The sequence below is a fragment of the Aulonocara stuartgranti genome (genome assembly GCF_965226115.1).
Source record: "Aulonocara stuartgranti genome assembly, chromosome: 15".
In the NCBI taxonomy this organism is placed as follows: Eukaryota; Metazoa; Chordata; class Actinopteri; order Cichliformes; family Cichlidae; genus Aulonocara; species Aulonocara stuartgranti.
The window spans coordinates 37,319,570-37,334,446 of record NC_138951.1 but is presented as its reverse complement, the minus strand read 5'-3'; the positions used below and the strand labels follow the sequence as shown (position 1 = coordinate 37,334,446).

The 14,877-nt window shown below is 40.8% G+C and overlaps 1 protein-coding gene across 1 annotated transcript in view; it reads left to right on the top strand.

The window, feature by feature from the left end:
- The window catches only part of nr5a2 (nuclear receptor subfamily 5, group A, member 2), a 65,499-nt gene that overhangs the window by 10,125 nt on the left and 40,497 nt on the right, over positions 1–14,877 (top strand). The window contains exon 4 of the mRNA XM_082504681.1: positions 6,863–7,572. Coding sequence (XP_082360807.1) covers positions 6,863–7,572 — 710 coding nt within the window. The remainder of the gene's footprint in view (positions 1–6,862; positions 7,573–14,877) is intronic.

Genomic DNA, 14,877 nt, shown 5'->3' with positions numbered 1-14,877 from the left:
TGATTTCAGGGCATCAAGTGGAAACCAAATGTGAGGAAATCTTGAAAGTTGACTTAAATTGCATTTTTGGGCCCTTACTTTAGGCCGTGCAGCGTTTGAGACTAGTGTAATGGAGGTGGCACTAAAGAGGTTTGTGTGTCTGTGTGTGAGAACCCTAATCTGTTTACACAGTTAGAATAGTTTTTAGAAATTTGAATGTAACTCTGCTCTATGTTACTGCAATGCCCTTTATAGTTAACAATATGCAACCGCTTGTGTTTCACTTTATCCCCGGACTAAGAGCTCAGTCCTGACTGTTCTGACACAACAACAAAAAAACTTTACATTTTAATGACGTCAGACGGAAATAATTTAAACATTGCTGCAACACATCACATTTTCCTCCGCATGCTTTTGCTGCAGGATAAGTGATTTACCTCTGACCCAGTTTGTTCAAATTCAAGATGTTTGCTGAAACAAACACTGCCTAACTTACAGTTAGAATAACGCTTGCAGAGATTGCATTTAAATTATTAAATTAACCCCAAATTTAATCCCAACAATTAACCATCAGACTAATTTGGATGAGAGTGATCTTAACCCCAATATTTAAGCTGTGTTTCTCTTCTTCTCATTTATTAAAAGTACAGTAAATATTGTCTATTTTGTGGTCATTCAGTCAATGCATCATTTTCTTTCATTTTTGGAGGATTTTTCCTATTAAAGAACAAAAAAATGAAAGAAAAACACACAAGCAAACATGGTGACGATGGGTCGGGCACATGCTGTATAGCATGTCTAGCTGTAGTAACTCAATAAGATATCAAAAGAAAAAAGATTTGATCCATTAGAACGTCATTCACTAAAGCTGATGAAGCGTGCCCTTTCCAAACAGCTCCCACTGGCGCAATTTTCTTTTTTGCTCAGTAATACAGTAGTTGCCTTGCATCATATGCTTCACTGAACTGCTTAATATTTCCTTCAAGAATACATCAAAGACAGGGCATAACAGTTGTATTTGCGATACTAAGAGTTTAAATCAGCATTGGTTCCACTGTGTAAGGAAAGAGAAGATGCATAATGTTTTGTTGTCGTCTTGATGTATTTCAACAGACACAAAGAACGCAAAGCTTAATGATGTAATACAAGTTACTGACAGTTTCCTGCACATATTAAAGCGGACAGAATATTTTTGAACTAGTAAATATAAATTAGGTTTTTGAACTGCAATTATTTTTTACATTGCAGTCCTCTGTAACATGTAAATTTATTAAGAGCCCCTCTGCTGAAATTAGCAGCACCGGCTGAGTGTTTGTATATTCTTCCTTGTATCCCTCTTGTTCCAATTTTTTATTTCCTCCCTGTCTCCATCTTCCTCGCTCTGATTTGTCTTCCATCAGCCTCCTAGTATCCGCAGTGGAAGCCGGGGAGCTGTCCCATTACTTATGCATAGGTATCATAGGTATTCATGTGTGTGCATGGGATAGGGCGCATCCAGAGCAGGGGCCGGGGCCCCGACATGACAAACAGGGTGTCAGCAAGTCTCCGCGGGACCCATTAATATGCCGGCAGCCGACAGGGATCCTCACCTACGCACGCTTAATATTCCTGTATATTAAACAACCATAAATCAGAGGATATAAGCAGCGAGGGCTGTATGTGTGATGTCTTCGAGAGTTTTAGTGGCTATGTGTAGGTGTCTGCTGAGATATTGTACTTGCTATAAAAATTCAGAGTGTGCATGTGCTTGTGTTTGTACATGTTTGAGAGGTACAGGGGGCATTGGACACTTGGGAGATGATGGTTTGGTCAGTTTTGGAATTTATGGATGATGTGTGCCTGGGTTTATGCATTTGTTGTGCTCTCAAATATTTAAAAAAAGGTGAACTCAGAATGTAAGGTCGCATTAGCCTTTTAGCCTAGCTTTGGCCCCAAAGCCTCATAGCTAACTCAGGATATCCCCTCGCTCAGACACAGTGATAAAATAAAGTTGAGTCTTAGTACATGAAGACAAAAAAGGAATTTTCCTTCCTTAAAAAAATGAAATACCAGCAAAAATATTTTAATTATTAAAAATCAAAATGAAACTTAGAAGTATTCTAACTGTACAAAATAGCAAAACAACTAAATATGGAATATTAAACAATGGGTCACTCTCTTCTAAATCTTGTAAGGATGAATACATTTGTTTAAATGAATCAGCTTCCCCGAGTTATGAGCTGTCAGAATGCAGGTAGCACAGGCTGAAGAGGAGGAGTGGCAGCAATCTTTCACTGTATTTTAATAATAAAGCAAAGACCTAGGCAGAGTTATAATTGATTGAAAAACCTCCCTTTTAGAATTGTTTCCAATTTCTCACTTTTAATCTGATTTGATGCTCAGTTCTGGTAAAATAATTATAGTGGCTGATTTTAACATTCGTTTATATGTTGAAAATATCAGCGCTCACACTGCAGCTAATTTATTATTAGACTCAACTGGCTTTTTTCAAAATGTAAATGAGTTCACTCAACATCAACTCAAAGATTAGACTTAAAGTAAAGTCTAATAGATTTAAATGGATAAAATAGATTTAATGAAAGCCGCTACTTAAACTTAACAACCATGATTAAAATTTATGGGATAATTATTTAGTTAATAATGTTGCATTGTACATGACTGGATACTGGCTCTTCTGAAAAAGGAGGCAACAAATCCATACTCTTGATGCCCGGTTATAACTCACAAATGCACATACTAAAGCAGATAACCCGTACGCTGGGGAGAAAATGGCATTTCAGTGATTCAGAAGACCTTCGTTTGGCATAGAAAACTAGTTTGTTACTCTATAAAAAAAAAAAGCCCTCCATAAAGCTATGACATGTTACTGTTCATCACGGATAGTGGAAAACCCAGGTTTGTTTTCATCATTGTAGCCAGGCTGTCATAGAGTCAGACTCTGTTGAACCTAGTATTCCTTTAACTTGTACTAGTAATGACTTTGAATTTCATCACAGGTATAAATAAAAAAAAATCCTATACTTGATCCAGCTAACTCAGCTTATTGTAAACCAATTTTCTTACCTTCCTCTTATAACTACTGTTGGAGAAGTTATAAAATAGCTAACTGATCATTTTCAGGGGAAGGTCTATTTAAAGAGTTTCAATAATGATTTAGAGTTCATCACAGCACAGTAACAGCACTACTAAGAGTTGTGTGGACTCATCTCTGTGGTTGTCCTGTGCAGCATTCAAACCACTGATTACAATATTTTACTCCAGAAATGACAAAGATTGCACTGTGGGTATTAAATAAATTGGGGTGCAATGGTTTGAATCTGTCTAATAGACTAATACTAATACTAATACTTTTGACATTATACATGTTTCAGTTGGGCAATATTATTAGAAAACACTGTAAACATTTTCATTGCTATGCCGATAATACCCAGCTATATCTAGCTGTGAAGTCATATGACAAAATCAAAAAGTTACATTACAGGAATGTTTTAAAGATATAAAACCTGGATCCTCTTTAATTTTCTCCTCCTAAATTCAGACAAAATTGAGGTTATTATATATGTCCCAAATAATGTCCCAAAAATCCTTACAAGTATGGCATCTGACCGGATACTTACTCTGGATGGCCACTTTCACCACCAGTAACACTGTGAGAAATCATGGAATCATTTTTGACTAAGACATGTCATTCAGGGTGTTGGACTATCTCCTTATTATCAGATTGTTGTAAAAACTCTTTAAAAACTTTTAATCAAAAATGCTGCAGTGATAGTATGAACAGGAACAAGAAGAAGAGACTATATTTCTCTTGCTTCTCTTCATTGGCTCGTTAAATTTGAAATTAAAATCCTTCTCCTCAGACTCAAAGTAGTAAATGGTCTCGCCCCGTCAAATCTTAAAAACCTGATAGTACCATATTATTCTAATTGAGCATTTCAGACTTCAGGGTTACTTGTGGTTCCTAGAATTTCTAAAAGTAGAATGGGAGGCAGCGTGATTAGTTATGCTGCTCTAGGCTCAGGTTGCTGCTACAGGTTTCTTCCTGCTAAATGGGAGATTTTCCTTCCCACTGTTTCCAAGTGCTTATTTACAGAGGTTCCCTTGATTTTTAGGGGATTTTTTTACAGAATACTGCAGAGTCCTTGAAGCCCCTTGAAGTGATTCTTGAATATCATTAGTGCATTGGTGCAATATAAATCAACCTAAATTGAACTTTTAATGTTTTGTCTCCATATATGCATTGTCCTCTTGCATTACTCACATCTTTTTCATTTACAATCTCAGGTTTGTGCACTTCTCTTTATTTTTGCCTCCGCCTTTATATCACCCAAATATTTGTCACATTTCCATACAACTCCTGTCAACCTCTGTCAATCAAGCTACGTGTGCAGTACATGCACCTTGTTATTTTTGTTATTGTATTTTTGTTCTTGCTTGCTTTTTTGTAGGCGGTTGTCATTGTCTTATGTAATATTCAGTTACACAAGTCTATGCCTCTAAAATCAGAAACAACACAAACATCCCTTACCTGACAACGCTGCCAATAAGTTTAAGTTTCAGTCTGCAACAGTCTGCAAAGTTTTTGTTAAAAGGAAATTCAGTTACTGTTGGAAATTTCAGTTTTTAACGGAGTGACTTTTTTCCCATGCTTTTCATCCTTTAAACTTACAGCATCATAAGATTTGTTTTTCATCATAGGCTGAGTCTGTGCAGCATCCAACCCTTTAACATTTCTCCACCTCACTCACACCCATTCATCCTCTACCCCAATACACAGGCATGTACCATCCTCCTCCCTCCTTTCCCTCCCCCTTGTATATTAATCTGTGTTACATGAATGCAAATCACCTTGTTTAATTAGACACAAAGAGTCTGTGTGTAAGTGTGTGTGTATGTGTGTGTGGTGGCAAGACCAACACCCCCCAAACCTGATATTCATGATGTGATGTGGGTCCCTGGGTGTGGGCAGGCAAGAAAGGCAGTCGGGGCTTAATTTTGTTTTCCCAGTAGGGCCAACTATTAGTTTCTCAGCTCATTAATTACGCTGTTGTGGAGAATCATTAATAGTTAAAGTTGCTCCAAAATAATGTATAATGGATACATTTGACATGGCTCCTGAGTTCTTCTTCTTTTTTTTTCTTTTGATGTATAATCAATTTTTGAAGGGTCATGATAATCCCTGAGCCTGGCTGAGTGGGCACTGCATGGGGTTGACCTCAAGCGTGTTAAGACATGATTGTGTGAACGTTTGCATGTAAAATCAAGTCGCCGAGATGACAGTCGCCAAGTTGACTGTCTAGCGTGCCCCCCGTCTCTTTATGCGATTCTGTGTCTGATGTTTTCTATGTTCAGGACTCTGTGTTTGCACGTGTTTTCTGCGTGTGAGTGTACGAAACGGTGATGCACACAAGCGGCATGTGGTTGTGTGAGTGTGTGCGTCTGGCCTTTCGGCTCCTCTCGCTCAGATCAGTGACAGGCACTTTTCGTGACGGAGGTCATTAAAATCACTCCCAAGGCAGCTCGGTGTCCGTGTGAGTGTGTGTCTATTCATGTATGCCTTTGTGCGGGTATCTGCCCATCTTAACCCCGAACTTCAATCCCCCACCACACCCTCTCAACACCCCCTCTTCAATTTTCTTCTTCTGTTCTTTCATTCATCCGTCAAGACATCGAGAGTCAGAGTGGATCGAGGCTGACTGGCTAAGATAGCTGATTACTCAGTGTGTATGAGCAGGTCAAATATATGTGCATTCATTAGCATATTCTTTTTGTATATGTGAAATTCTTTAAAAGAAAGAAGACCTTAAGTCTACAATAAAACCCAAGTTGATATTCTGAAATATTGGTGTTAGTGAGTGTTTTTCTGCTGCATAGTGTCCCAGAAGTCCGTTAGCTGGTTGCACACTGGGCTACGAGAGCCTCGTCAGAGTAAGAGGTAATTAAGTATGAATAATTAACACCAGCGCCCCCCAACTGAGAGACAGCAGAGCGGCTTCCCCATGGCAGCAGTTCGACAGATCACACATGGCCCTCGTAGCAGTCCACTGTGTGCCCAGTTCGTTCATTATAAATACCCACAGCACAGACTCGTTGTGATCCTCGCCACAGGATGCTGCACCGAGGGGGGAGACAGGGGGCATCATGGGTATGTTTGTTTCACCAGAATAAAGAGACACAATGTACTTATTGTCAGGCTTTTAAGCTTTTGTTTTTTTGTGGGAGTTTTGTTAAAAAGAAAAAAGATTCTGGTAATTGACCGTGGTATTTTAATGGTTTTTGGAACTTCATATTCAGATACATTTTTAAAACATGTATTTTGGAAAGAGAGCTGGCGTATCCTGTGAGATTATACCCACATCTAGCTGTTGAGGTGAATAGTTTCTGTATGGCAGACCGAGACAGCCAGCTGCACAGCGATAATTCTGCAGAGTGTTTCGTAGAGTTTCTAGTCAATGAGTAACATTGCTATCTGTGAGCTCTGTGGGGTTTAAGAGTCAATGGGTAAATGTCAAGTGCAATCACCACAGGAAAACTTTTGCCCTACATACAAGTTACATATGAAAAGTTCATATCCAAACATCATAATTACTTTTACAGTCTGGAACGGTACTCTAAAGGCTTTTTCTACTTACAAGCACATGTGAGGTTATCAGGCATGTAATCTTTAGCAGACTATTGTCTCTTTGGATTATGAATCTCTTTGTTGAATGGATTCATCATTCTGGATGAAATAACTTTTGGATGAACATGTGAAAAATATTTAGGATTGCATATACTAACTGCTTATTCTATGAAACCTCTTTAAGAACTATAACTGTGAACTTTAAATGCAGCTGACTGTATGTTCCTTTTTTGTCTTCTTTTTCATCTCTCTGCCCGTCAGCTGTGCGAGCGGATCGCATGCGGGGCGGTCGCAACAAGTTCGGCCCAATGTACAAACGTGACCGAGCCCTCAAGCAGCAAAAGAAGGCGCTGATTCGAGCCAACGGCCTAAAGATTGAGGCCATGAGCCAGGTGATGCAGGCCGTACCCACTGACCTCACTATCTCTTCAGCCATCCAGAACATCCACTCTGCAGCCTCCAAGGGCCTTCCACTGAGCCACCACGCTGGCCACCACACCAGTCACCACCACCACCACCACCACCACCACGGCACAGCCCTTCCCCCAACAGACTACGACCGCAGCCCATTTGTCACTTCGCCAGTAAGCATGGCAATGCCACCACATGCCGGCAGCCTGCAGGGCTACCAGGCAGCCTACGGACACTTCCAGGGCACTCGCACCATCAAGTCTGAGTACCCAGACCCATACACCAGCTCACCAGAATCCATCATGGGCTATGCCTACGTTGACGCCTACCAGTCGGGCTCACCACCCAGCTTCCCACACCTGATTGTAGAGTTGCTTAAATGTGAGCCAGATGAGCCGCAGGTTCAGGCCAAGATCCTAGCCTATCTACAGCAGGAGCAGGCGAGCCGGGGCAAACACGAGAAGCTCAATACCTTTGGCCTGATGTGCAAGATGGCCGACCAAACACTCTTCTCCATCGTGGAGTGGGCACGCAGCAGCATTTTCTTCCGAGAACTCAAGGTATGTGCGCACAAGTCTTTAAAATATGTTTACATTTGAATGTGAGAAGCTGTTTACTCTACATAAATTGAATTATTAGCCAACACTGGTTTTCATAGTTTGGCCCATCATTTTGATCAGTTATGACAGCATACTGTTTAAGCTTTAATTCCATCTGCAGTAAGTCTTCATGCCTTTAATAAATTATCCTGCATTTCTTTCCACTGCTAAATCTTTCACCATGTTGCCATTCATAATTGACAATACTTTACCCAGTTCACAAACATGTGCTTAATCCTTTATCTTCAGCAGACCTTTAATCTCCCTTTTAATGCCACGGAGCACGCTAACACTGAGTGCACAAGGCTGTGGGGGGCAGTGGCAGGTCTGTCCATTGCTGCCACTGCTGCGTGTCCCATTGCCTGATCAAAATTCAGCAGCCAGTTGTATTTACCCCGTGCATGACACATTTTTGCCATGGGTTTTGAAAACTTTGACTGTGAGCTTCAGGCACATTTCATATTAACAAGGCCCTAGTCTGAGGGTTTTATGTGAACAGAATACCATCCCTTTTAAATACTTCTCAGATCTACACAGACATGCGCTGTGTGATGACATGCGATACTATGACTATAAAAGCAAAAATAAAAAAGTCTTTTGCGTTTTAAAATTTTTTTAAACTGAGTTCTAATTAAATAACAGTTAAACCTAAGACTCTGCTCCTCCTAACCCAGCTTTTTAAGGTTTATGTAATCTGACAAGCCTAGTAAAATGGCAACATTGTATCCTTTGTCCAGATCACAATTACAACTGACCACTGGATACCATCCACAAATGCTTCACTGTAACACGTGATCATTCTTTCTCCTATTCATCACAGAGCACAAGGGAGATTTTCTGGTGTGTGTTTGCACACTTGCACTTTATTTGCTCTGAATGAAGGTTAATGTTCAGAGCGACATGAAAGGCATTTGATTAGTCTGTGCCTCACCTGTTTTTCTTCCCCTTGTCTGATTCTTTTTCTGTTTGTTTCACACCGCATCGCCGAAGGCTCAGCTGCATATTCATGGGCCAGGGCCTGTTGCAAAATCCCCTCCAAATATTTAATATTATTTTGTTTTCAAAGGGGAAAATAAAAAATGAAAAAATGCAATATTAAAAACAGAGCCAATTACAGCACAGATAAGAGTCCTTGAAAAACACATGTTGACATTTAGCACACGCCGTGTCCCCACTATTGACATTTTTGAGATCTGTATTTGCATTTACCTCAAATGCATAGCACACACAAACAGACACGCAAAGGACCTTTGTAGGGTGTGGCCACAGCTAATAATTGTGTGTGGCTTGCCAATTAACTTTGAATGATCATTTTTGCTCCATTGTGAAGCATCTCTATTTTTCTCACTCTCATCCTAATTCAATGATCTCACCCACTTGTGTTTGTCACTCCCTGATTTGCTGCTGAATGGGCTGTCATTATGTTTGCCTAATGACTACCCATATTACAGAAGCTTGATAGTAATTGAGCCGAGTGCCTGTTACAAAGGTAGAAAATGACCCGGGCTCTATGCAGGAGAAACCTCTTGCTCTACCCCAAACGGTTACAAAAAATAATCTCCTGCTTGTGTTGCACAAGACCCAGTGTTTTTTGGGGAGGTGGGACCACGTTTCACTCAAGTAAGAGAGATAATTGAACTTACCCCACTTCCCCTATTTTTGAAGGGTCATCTGAAGCACAAGAGGGCCTGACAAATAATGTGCTAGCTGCGGCACTGACAGATTTTCCCACAGTCCTCGTCTCCTCGCTTGTTTCTAATTAACAGCTACAGGGAGGACTGGTGAAGAAAGATTAATGCTGGGGAGAATATGCAAAGCACGGGCTAGCCAAACTGATCAGCTCACTCTGGATTGTCTGATGCTGCTATTGAACGCATTTTAAAATCTACAAAGTATTTGCTTTGTGTTTTTCAGCCATATGAGCTTAATAATTGTGTGTCAATGCATGGTGCCATCCTTTACATATTTTTACTGTGCAAATTAAGCAGAAAAACCCACCCACGACCTTTGTTCTCCACCTTTATCTCCTTGTAAACAAATCTTTGTTTCCTTTTGACTATATGTGTGTCTGTGTTGGTACAGCTAATGGTGCACGTTGTAGTGTTTCATACTGATTGCTGATTTGATAAGACATGTATAAATCCTTCATCAGCTCCTCTAACTATTAAATCTGACTTTAAGACATGAGGTTGAGCCTGAGACCAGAAAGAGAGGAAGCTGAGTGGAATTAAAAGTTTGTCACTGCAGTAGTGTGGCACTGTAGGAAGTTATAAATACGCTTTCACACACACACACACAAAGATATCCACATTAAGACACGGACACCACTCACCCATAAAGCACAGCCCCTTTCACTATTATTAGCTCTGTAAGAACAAAAGAATTTCTCTGGTCATAGAGCCAAGCTGGAAGGGTGTGTGGGAGGCATCTGCCAAAAAAGTGTTTAAAGATTTAGTTTCCATAAGTTGGCCTCGGTCACGAGACTCATAAATATTTAGTCATTAAGGGGACCTTCTAAAGAGCACTCCCTATTCTTTTCCAGTGCGGCGCACTACCTCTCGCCCTCCCTCTCTTTACTTCTGGGAATGAGGCATGACGTGAGGAACATTTCTTACACCTTGGATCTGAGAAGTTGGGGTGGGCTCTCTCCGCCAACCTACTTCACTACTTCAGTTCTGATTGGTTTAACACATTGACAATTAGATCGAGGCAGGTCTGGTGCACTGGTTTTAAAATCAGTTTTAAAAAAAGTGGCATGATGAGGGAATGCTTTGGCAGGGTTCGGAGTTTTATAGAATTTTACGTGAGTTGAAAACAGGTGGATTCGTGATTCGTGTTCTGTTATTTATATCAGAACTTGATCCTGTGTTTGCCAACAAAAGATGCAGTTAATGGTTTTAATGATTTTTCATTGAAAGATTAGTTTTTGCTCTTTTTGCAGAAAGCCACTGACTATACATTTGTCTTATTTTCCAAAGGGTAAATAAGGTAAAAAAGGGATTTATTTGTGTATACAAAAGTATACACAAACCATGCTTAATCCACTGTGTTCCACACTTAAATGTAGTGTATCCCAGAGTTTGTTCGCTCTGGGGGGATGGGTGTTTGACAATGCGTTTGTCGTTCAGAGACATTTGCTGGCACTGGGCGGATGCTGTGATATCCCTCCCCAACCTTCTCATCCCCTGTCCTGCCATGAACCCCACTGCCTGCTCCGATACATTTGTGCATGGTAAAGAAAAGAAAAAAATCTTTATTATGCTCATAAAGGGAGCTACAGGCTTTTTGCAAAAAGATTGCTTTTTGGTGGTACTGGATTTCACAGCTGTACTACACGTGATGGTAACCCCTATAAAGAACAAATCAATGAACCCCCATAGTTAAAGTATTAGCAAGCACACTTTTCAGAAGGGCTTTCTAGGAATTCTCTCACTGAAGCAAATCTAGATGAAGGAGAATGATGGAAATACAACACAAAACCTCCCAACAAACAACTTCATGAAAGCATTTCATGTAAAACAGTAACCTCCCATGATATTTAGAAATTTGTCAACTAAAGTTTGCTTTACACAGGAATATAAATCAATGTCCACTATAATAATAATGAAAAAAGGGCTACTGAAAACAAGACAGAGCAAGAACACAAAAATGAAAGTGCAAGTAAAGCGAAGTGATTCACCAAACAAGCTGCAGAAAAAAAAAAAAACAAGGAATTGTCATAAATCAAACCGCCCTTGAAAGAGATGAATTTGTAACAGAAGTAAAGGTTTGTCTTACAAATGCTTTTAAAGTACACACGTGAGGTAAAATATCAGACTTTTAAAAGGATCAAATAGTTTAAGTTGCTCCTTGACAACATTTAAACACTTTGACTAAAAAGACGATGTCATGTGTTTTTGTAAAACTGGTGAAGACAGCCATTAAAAAAACAAACAAACAAACAAACACTCTGTTCCTGTTTTTACTGAAAATTGGAATACAAGTGTTTGCATGAGTAGTTGGACTTTGTGTGTGTGTGTGTATGTGTGTGTGTGTGTTCGTGTGTGTGTGTGAGGGTGACTCATACCACGGTGGTCTGGTGCTACCCTCTCCTCCATTGTTCCAGCTTAAAGATGGCTAGCCTGACTCCCACCACAAACACAATGGGAAGGAGAATTTAGCAGGGCGATAGGGACTATTGATGATTCATATGTTTATATCTTACCTTCCTAACTGTACTCCCTTTTCACCACAGCTACCCCACCCTCTTTCCTCTCTACACCCTTTAATAAAAACATGTGTGTTCGGTGGTGGGACAACAAGCGCTTTTGCGTGCCTTGTCAACACACGGCATACAGAAGTTAATGTACTAAAAGGAAGCACCCTGTCAGACAAAGGCTCATAGGTAAAGTAGTGCCGTAAAGCTACTACTCTTTAGCAATAGCACAGTAAAGAAAATGTGGTACAACTCTGTAATAACATAGTAGTAACTGTGAGTAACACTAGACTAAAGTGAATATAAATGGGGCAACAATATGATAATCCATGATGTAATGTGCAATGTGAACTACCATTTCCAAATTATTACTGTACTATTGCTATGAAATTTTGCCTCACTGGCGGGGGTGCATTTCTTTTTCCACATTATTAGCCATTAGATACATTTTAGATCCCAGCTTCAAAGACATTTGCACTATTTTTTTTTTCAAATCTCAAATGTCTCATATAAGGTGAGCAAGAACTGCATGTTACTTCAATTATCTGCTGAAAGTGACGTAGCATTTTAAAAGATAATTCAAATACCCAAACCTGTGTAACTATATATGTATACTCAGTCCACCCACCTGAAAAAAATGGCACAGAGTTAAAACACCCGTGACATTTTTTAAATGTGGCATTACTGTTTCTATTAGTTGTCCAGCGACAGTTGTTTGGAGGAGATCCATTTAGGTTTTTATGCCTCTCTGTTTCTCTCTCTCTCTCGTTTTTCTGTTTTGCTCTGCTCTGCATGTAGCGGCAATGGCAAAAGCAGAACTGAGGCCCATTATGTTGAGGAGGAACTGTATTAGAAGTCTCGTTCCCTGGGAAAGCTCCCAGCTGAGATGGGACGGCCATATTGGATAAACAGATGGCGGGGGAGAGGAAAGGACAGGCGAGGAGAACAGAGGTGAAACAAAGAGGGGAGATGAGAGAAGAGATGGGTAGACGAGGAATGCGAGAAGAGAGTGGGGGGAGAGGGAAGGGAAGGAGAGGGAATAACAAAGAGGAGCGGGTGGAGGAGAGAAGGAGGGAAAAAGGAGGAGAGGAGAGGAGAGTTGCAGGTCATACCTCGCATCTTTATGTCAGCTTTCTTTTAAATATAGGCAGGAATGCAAACAATTTAATAAGCCCAAATTGAATACAAATCATAACTTAAATTTTAAGAGCTTTATAATAAAGTGTTGTTATCATAACAGACCAGTCCACTAAGATACCAAATTAGCACTGTGTTGTGTTATTTTGTACTTCAATTTTACTTCCAGTTTAGTTTATTGATTCCTATAAATAAATACATTTCATAAGGTTTCATGAACACACAAAAATCTGCAGAAATGTGCAGCAGTCTAACAAATTAGACAAGTAGTTTTAAGCAGTAGAATTATTTACAGCGCTTACTCTTCTCCTCCAGTTTAATCGACTCCTCTCAGCTGCTGCGTGTCAGTCAATCACACCAGATGACAGATCCCTCGGGTGGGACAAGAGGGGAGCTGATGTTCACATCTCACACCTGAATATTCTCCACTAATAGATTTACCTGAGTGAATAATGTAAGGTCCTCTGATGTGCCCCCGCTCTGCCCCGGTGCATAATTTCAGCCCCCTCCTCGACCTCTTTCCCATCTACATCCATAAATATTACATTAATTTACTTTGGTAAAATTATATTTACAAGTTCAGACTGGATGGTCTTTTTTTTCCTGCAGTCTTGGTTCTCTCCCCTCTGCACACATGTAGTCTACTCCCCCACCTCGTTTTTCTATAATCTATTCAGAAGCAGCTTTTATTTTCAAGGTGCATGTGCACGTTTCTGTGTGTGTTTAAGTGTGTTTGTGTGTGTGTAATAGGAGGGGGTATATTGCCCCTGCACTGCGTTGACCGGTGATTGCACCTTTTCTTTTTTTTTTCTTCACACCCCATAACTGAGTGGAAATTAATAAGTCGTTTTAGGCGTGATCTGTGAACCCTGGGAAGTGGTATATCTATACCACCATCCACACACACACACGCAGAGATCCGGAGCCTCAGGCTGCAATGTCTGTCTTGTCACAGAGGTCAACCCCCTCCACCCCTTACCCCACCATGCAACAACCTCCTCTCTCAACACCGCCAGTCCTGACAAACTGCAAGCGTGATGGGGTTGGCGGACACATGCGTTTGGCAGAGATTTGTAACTGTGTCCCTGCTCCATTGAATTTGAATTATTTTGCAGGTTGTGCCGCACCCTGGAAACACACACACATACCACGGCACCCTTACTTTACAGGGGATAAAAGGAAGAAGCTATAGAAAAGGACAGTGAGAGGGATGTTGCCAAGTGTGGGGAAAGATGGCACACGGGATGTTTAAATTAGTTATAGAAATAGTAAGAGAAAGAAAGAAGGGGTTCAAAAAAGTTGACCAAAGGAAAATAATAGAGACATAAGATGAGAAATTAAGAAAATATTACAAGAAGATAATAAAGGGTCGCTAGAGAAGGACAGAAAGAAGGAAATAAGGAGGAGGGGAGGGGGTACATGGGAAGATGAACAAGGGACTGTGAGAGGTAACAACCAAGGGCAAGAGGAGGAGGAGGAAGAGGAAAAGAGGGGGCACAGTGAAGGACAACAGGGGAGGGTGAAAAGAGAACCGGTAGGTTGGTGGGGTAGGGTGCGGGGTGTAAGGAGGGAACAGGTGGAAGGTTAATGGGCCTGGAGCAGATCCACCAGACGCTCTTGGGCTTGATATATGGGGCCTGGGCCTGGCGCGGGGCGTAGGCTTTCAAAGATATATTATTTCATTTGAGGAGCAGCAGCATTCTGGCCGACAACCCCTCCACCCACCCTCACCCCCCCGATCCCCCACCAACACCCCCCACAGTCCAGCATTTGTCCAGTGATAGATGACATACACGCACACACGTGTGCGCAACCCACCCTAAAACACACACAAATGCATGTACAGTATTGTCCCCCCTGTGACAGACACACACACACCCCTTTGATTCTGCACAGACTTTTTTTGTTGAAGTCGGCAGACGACCAGCCTCACT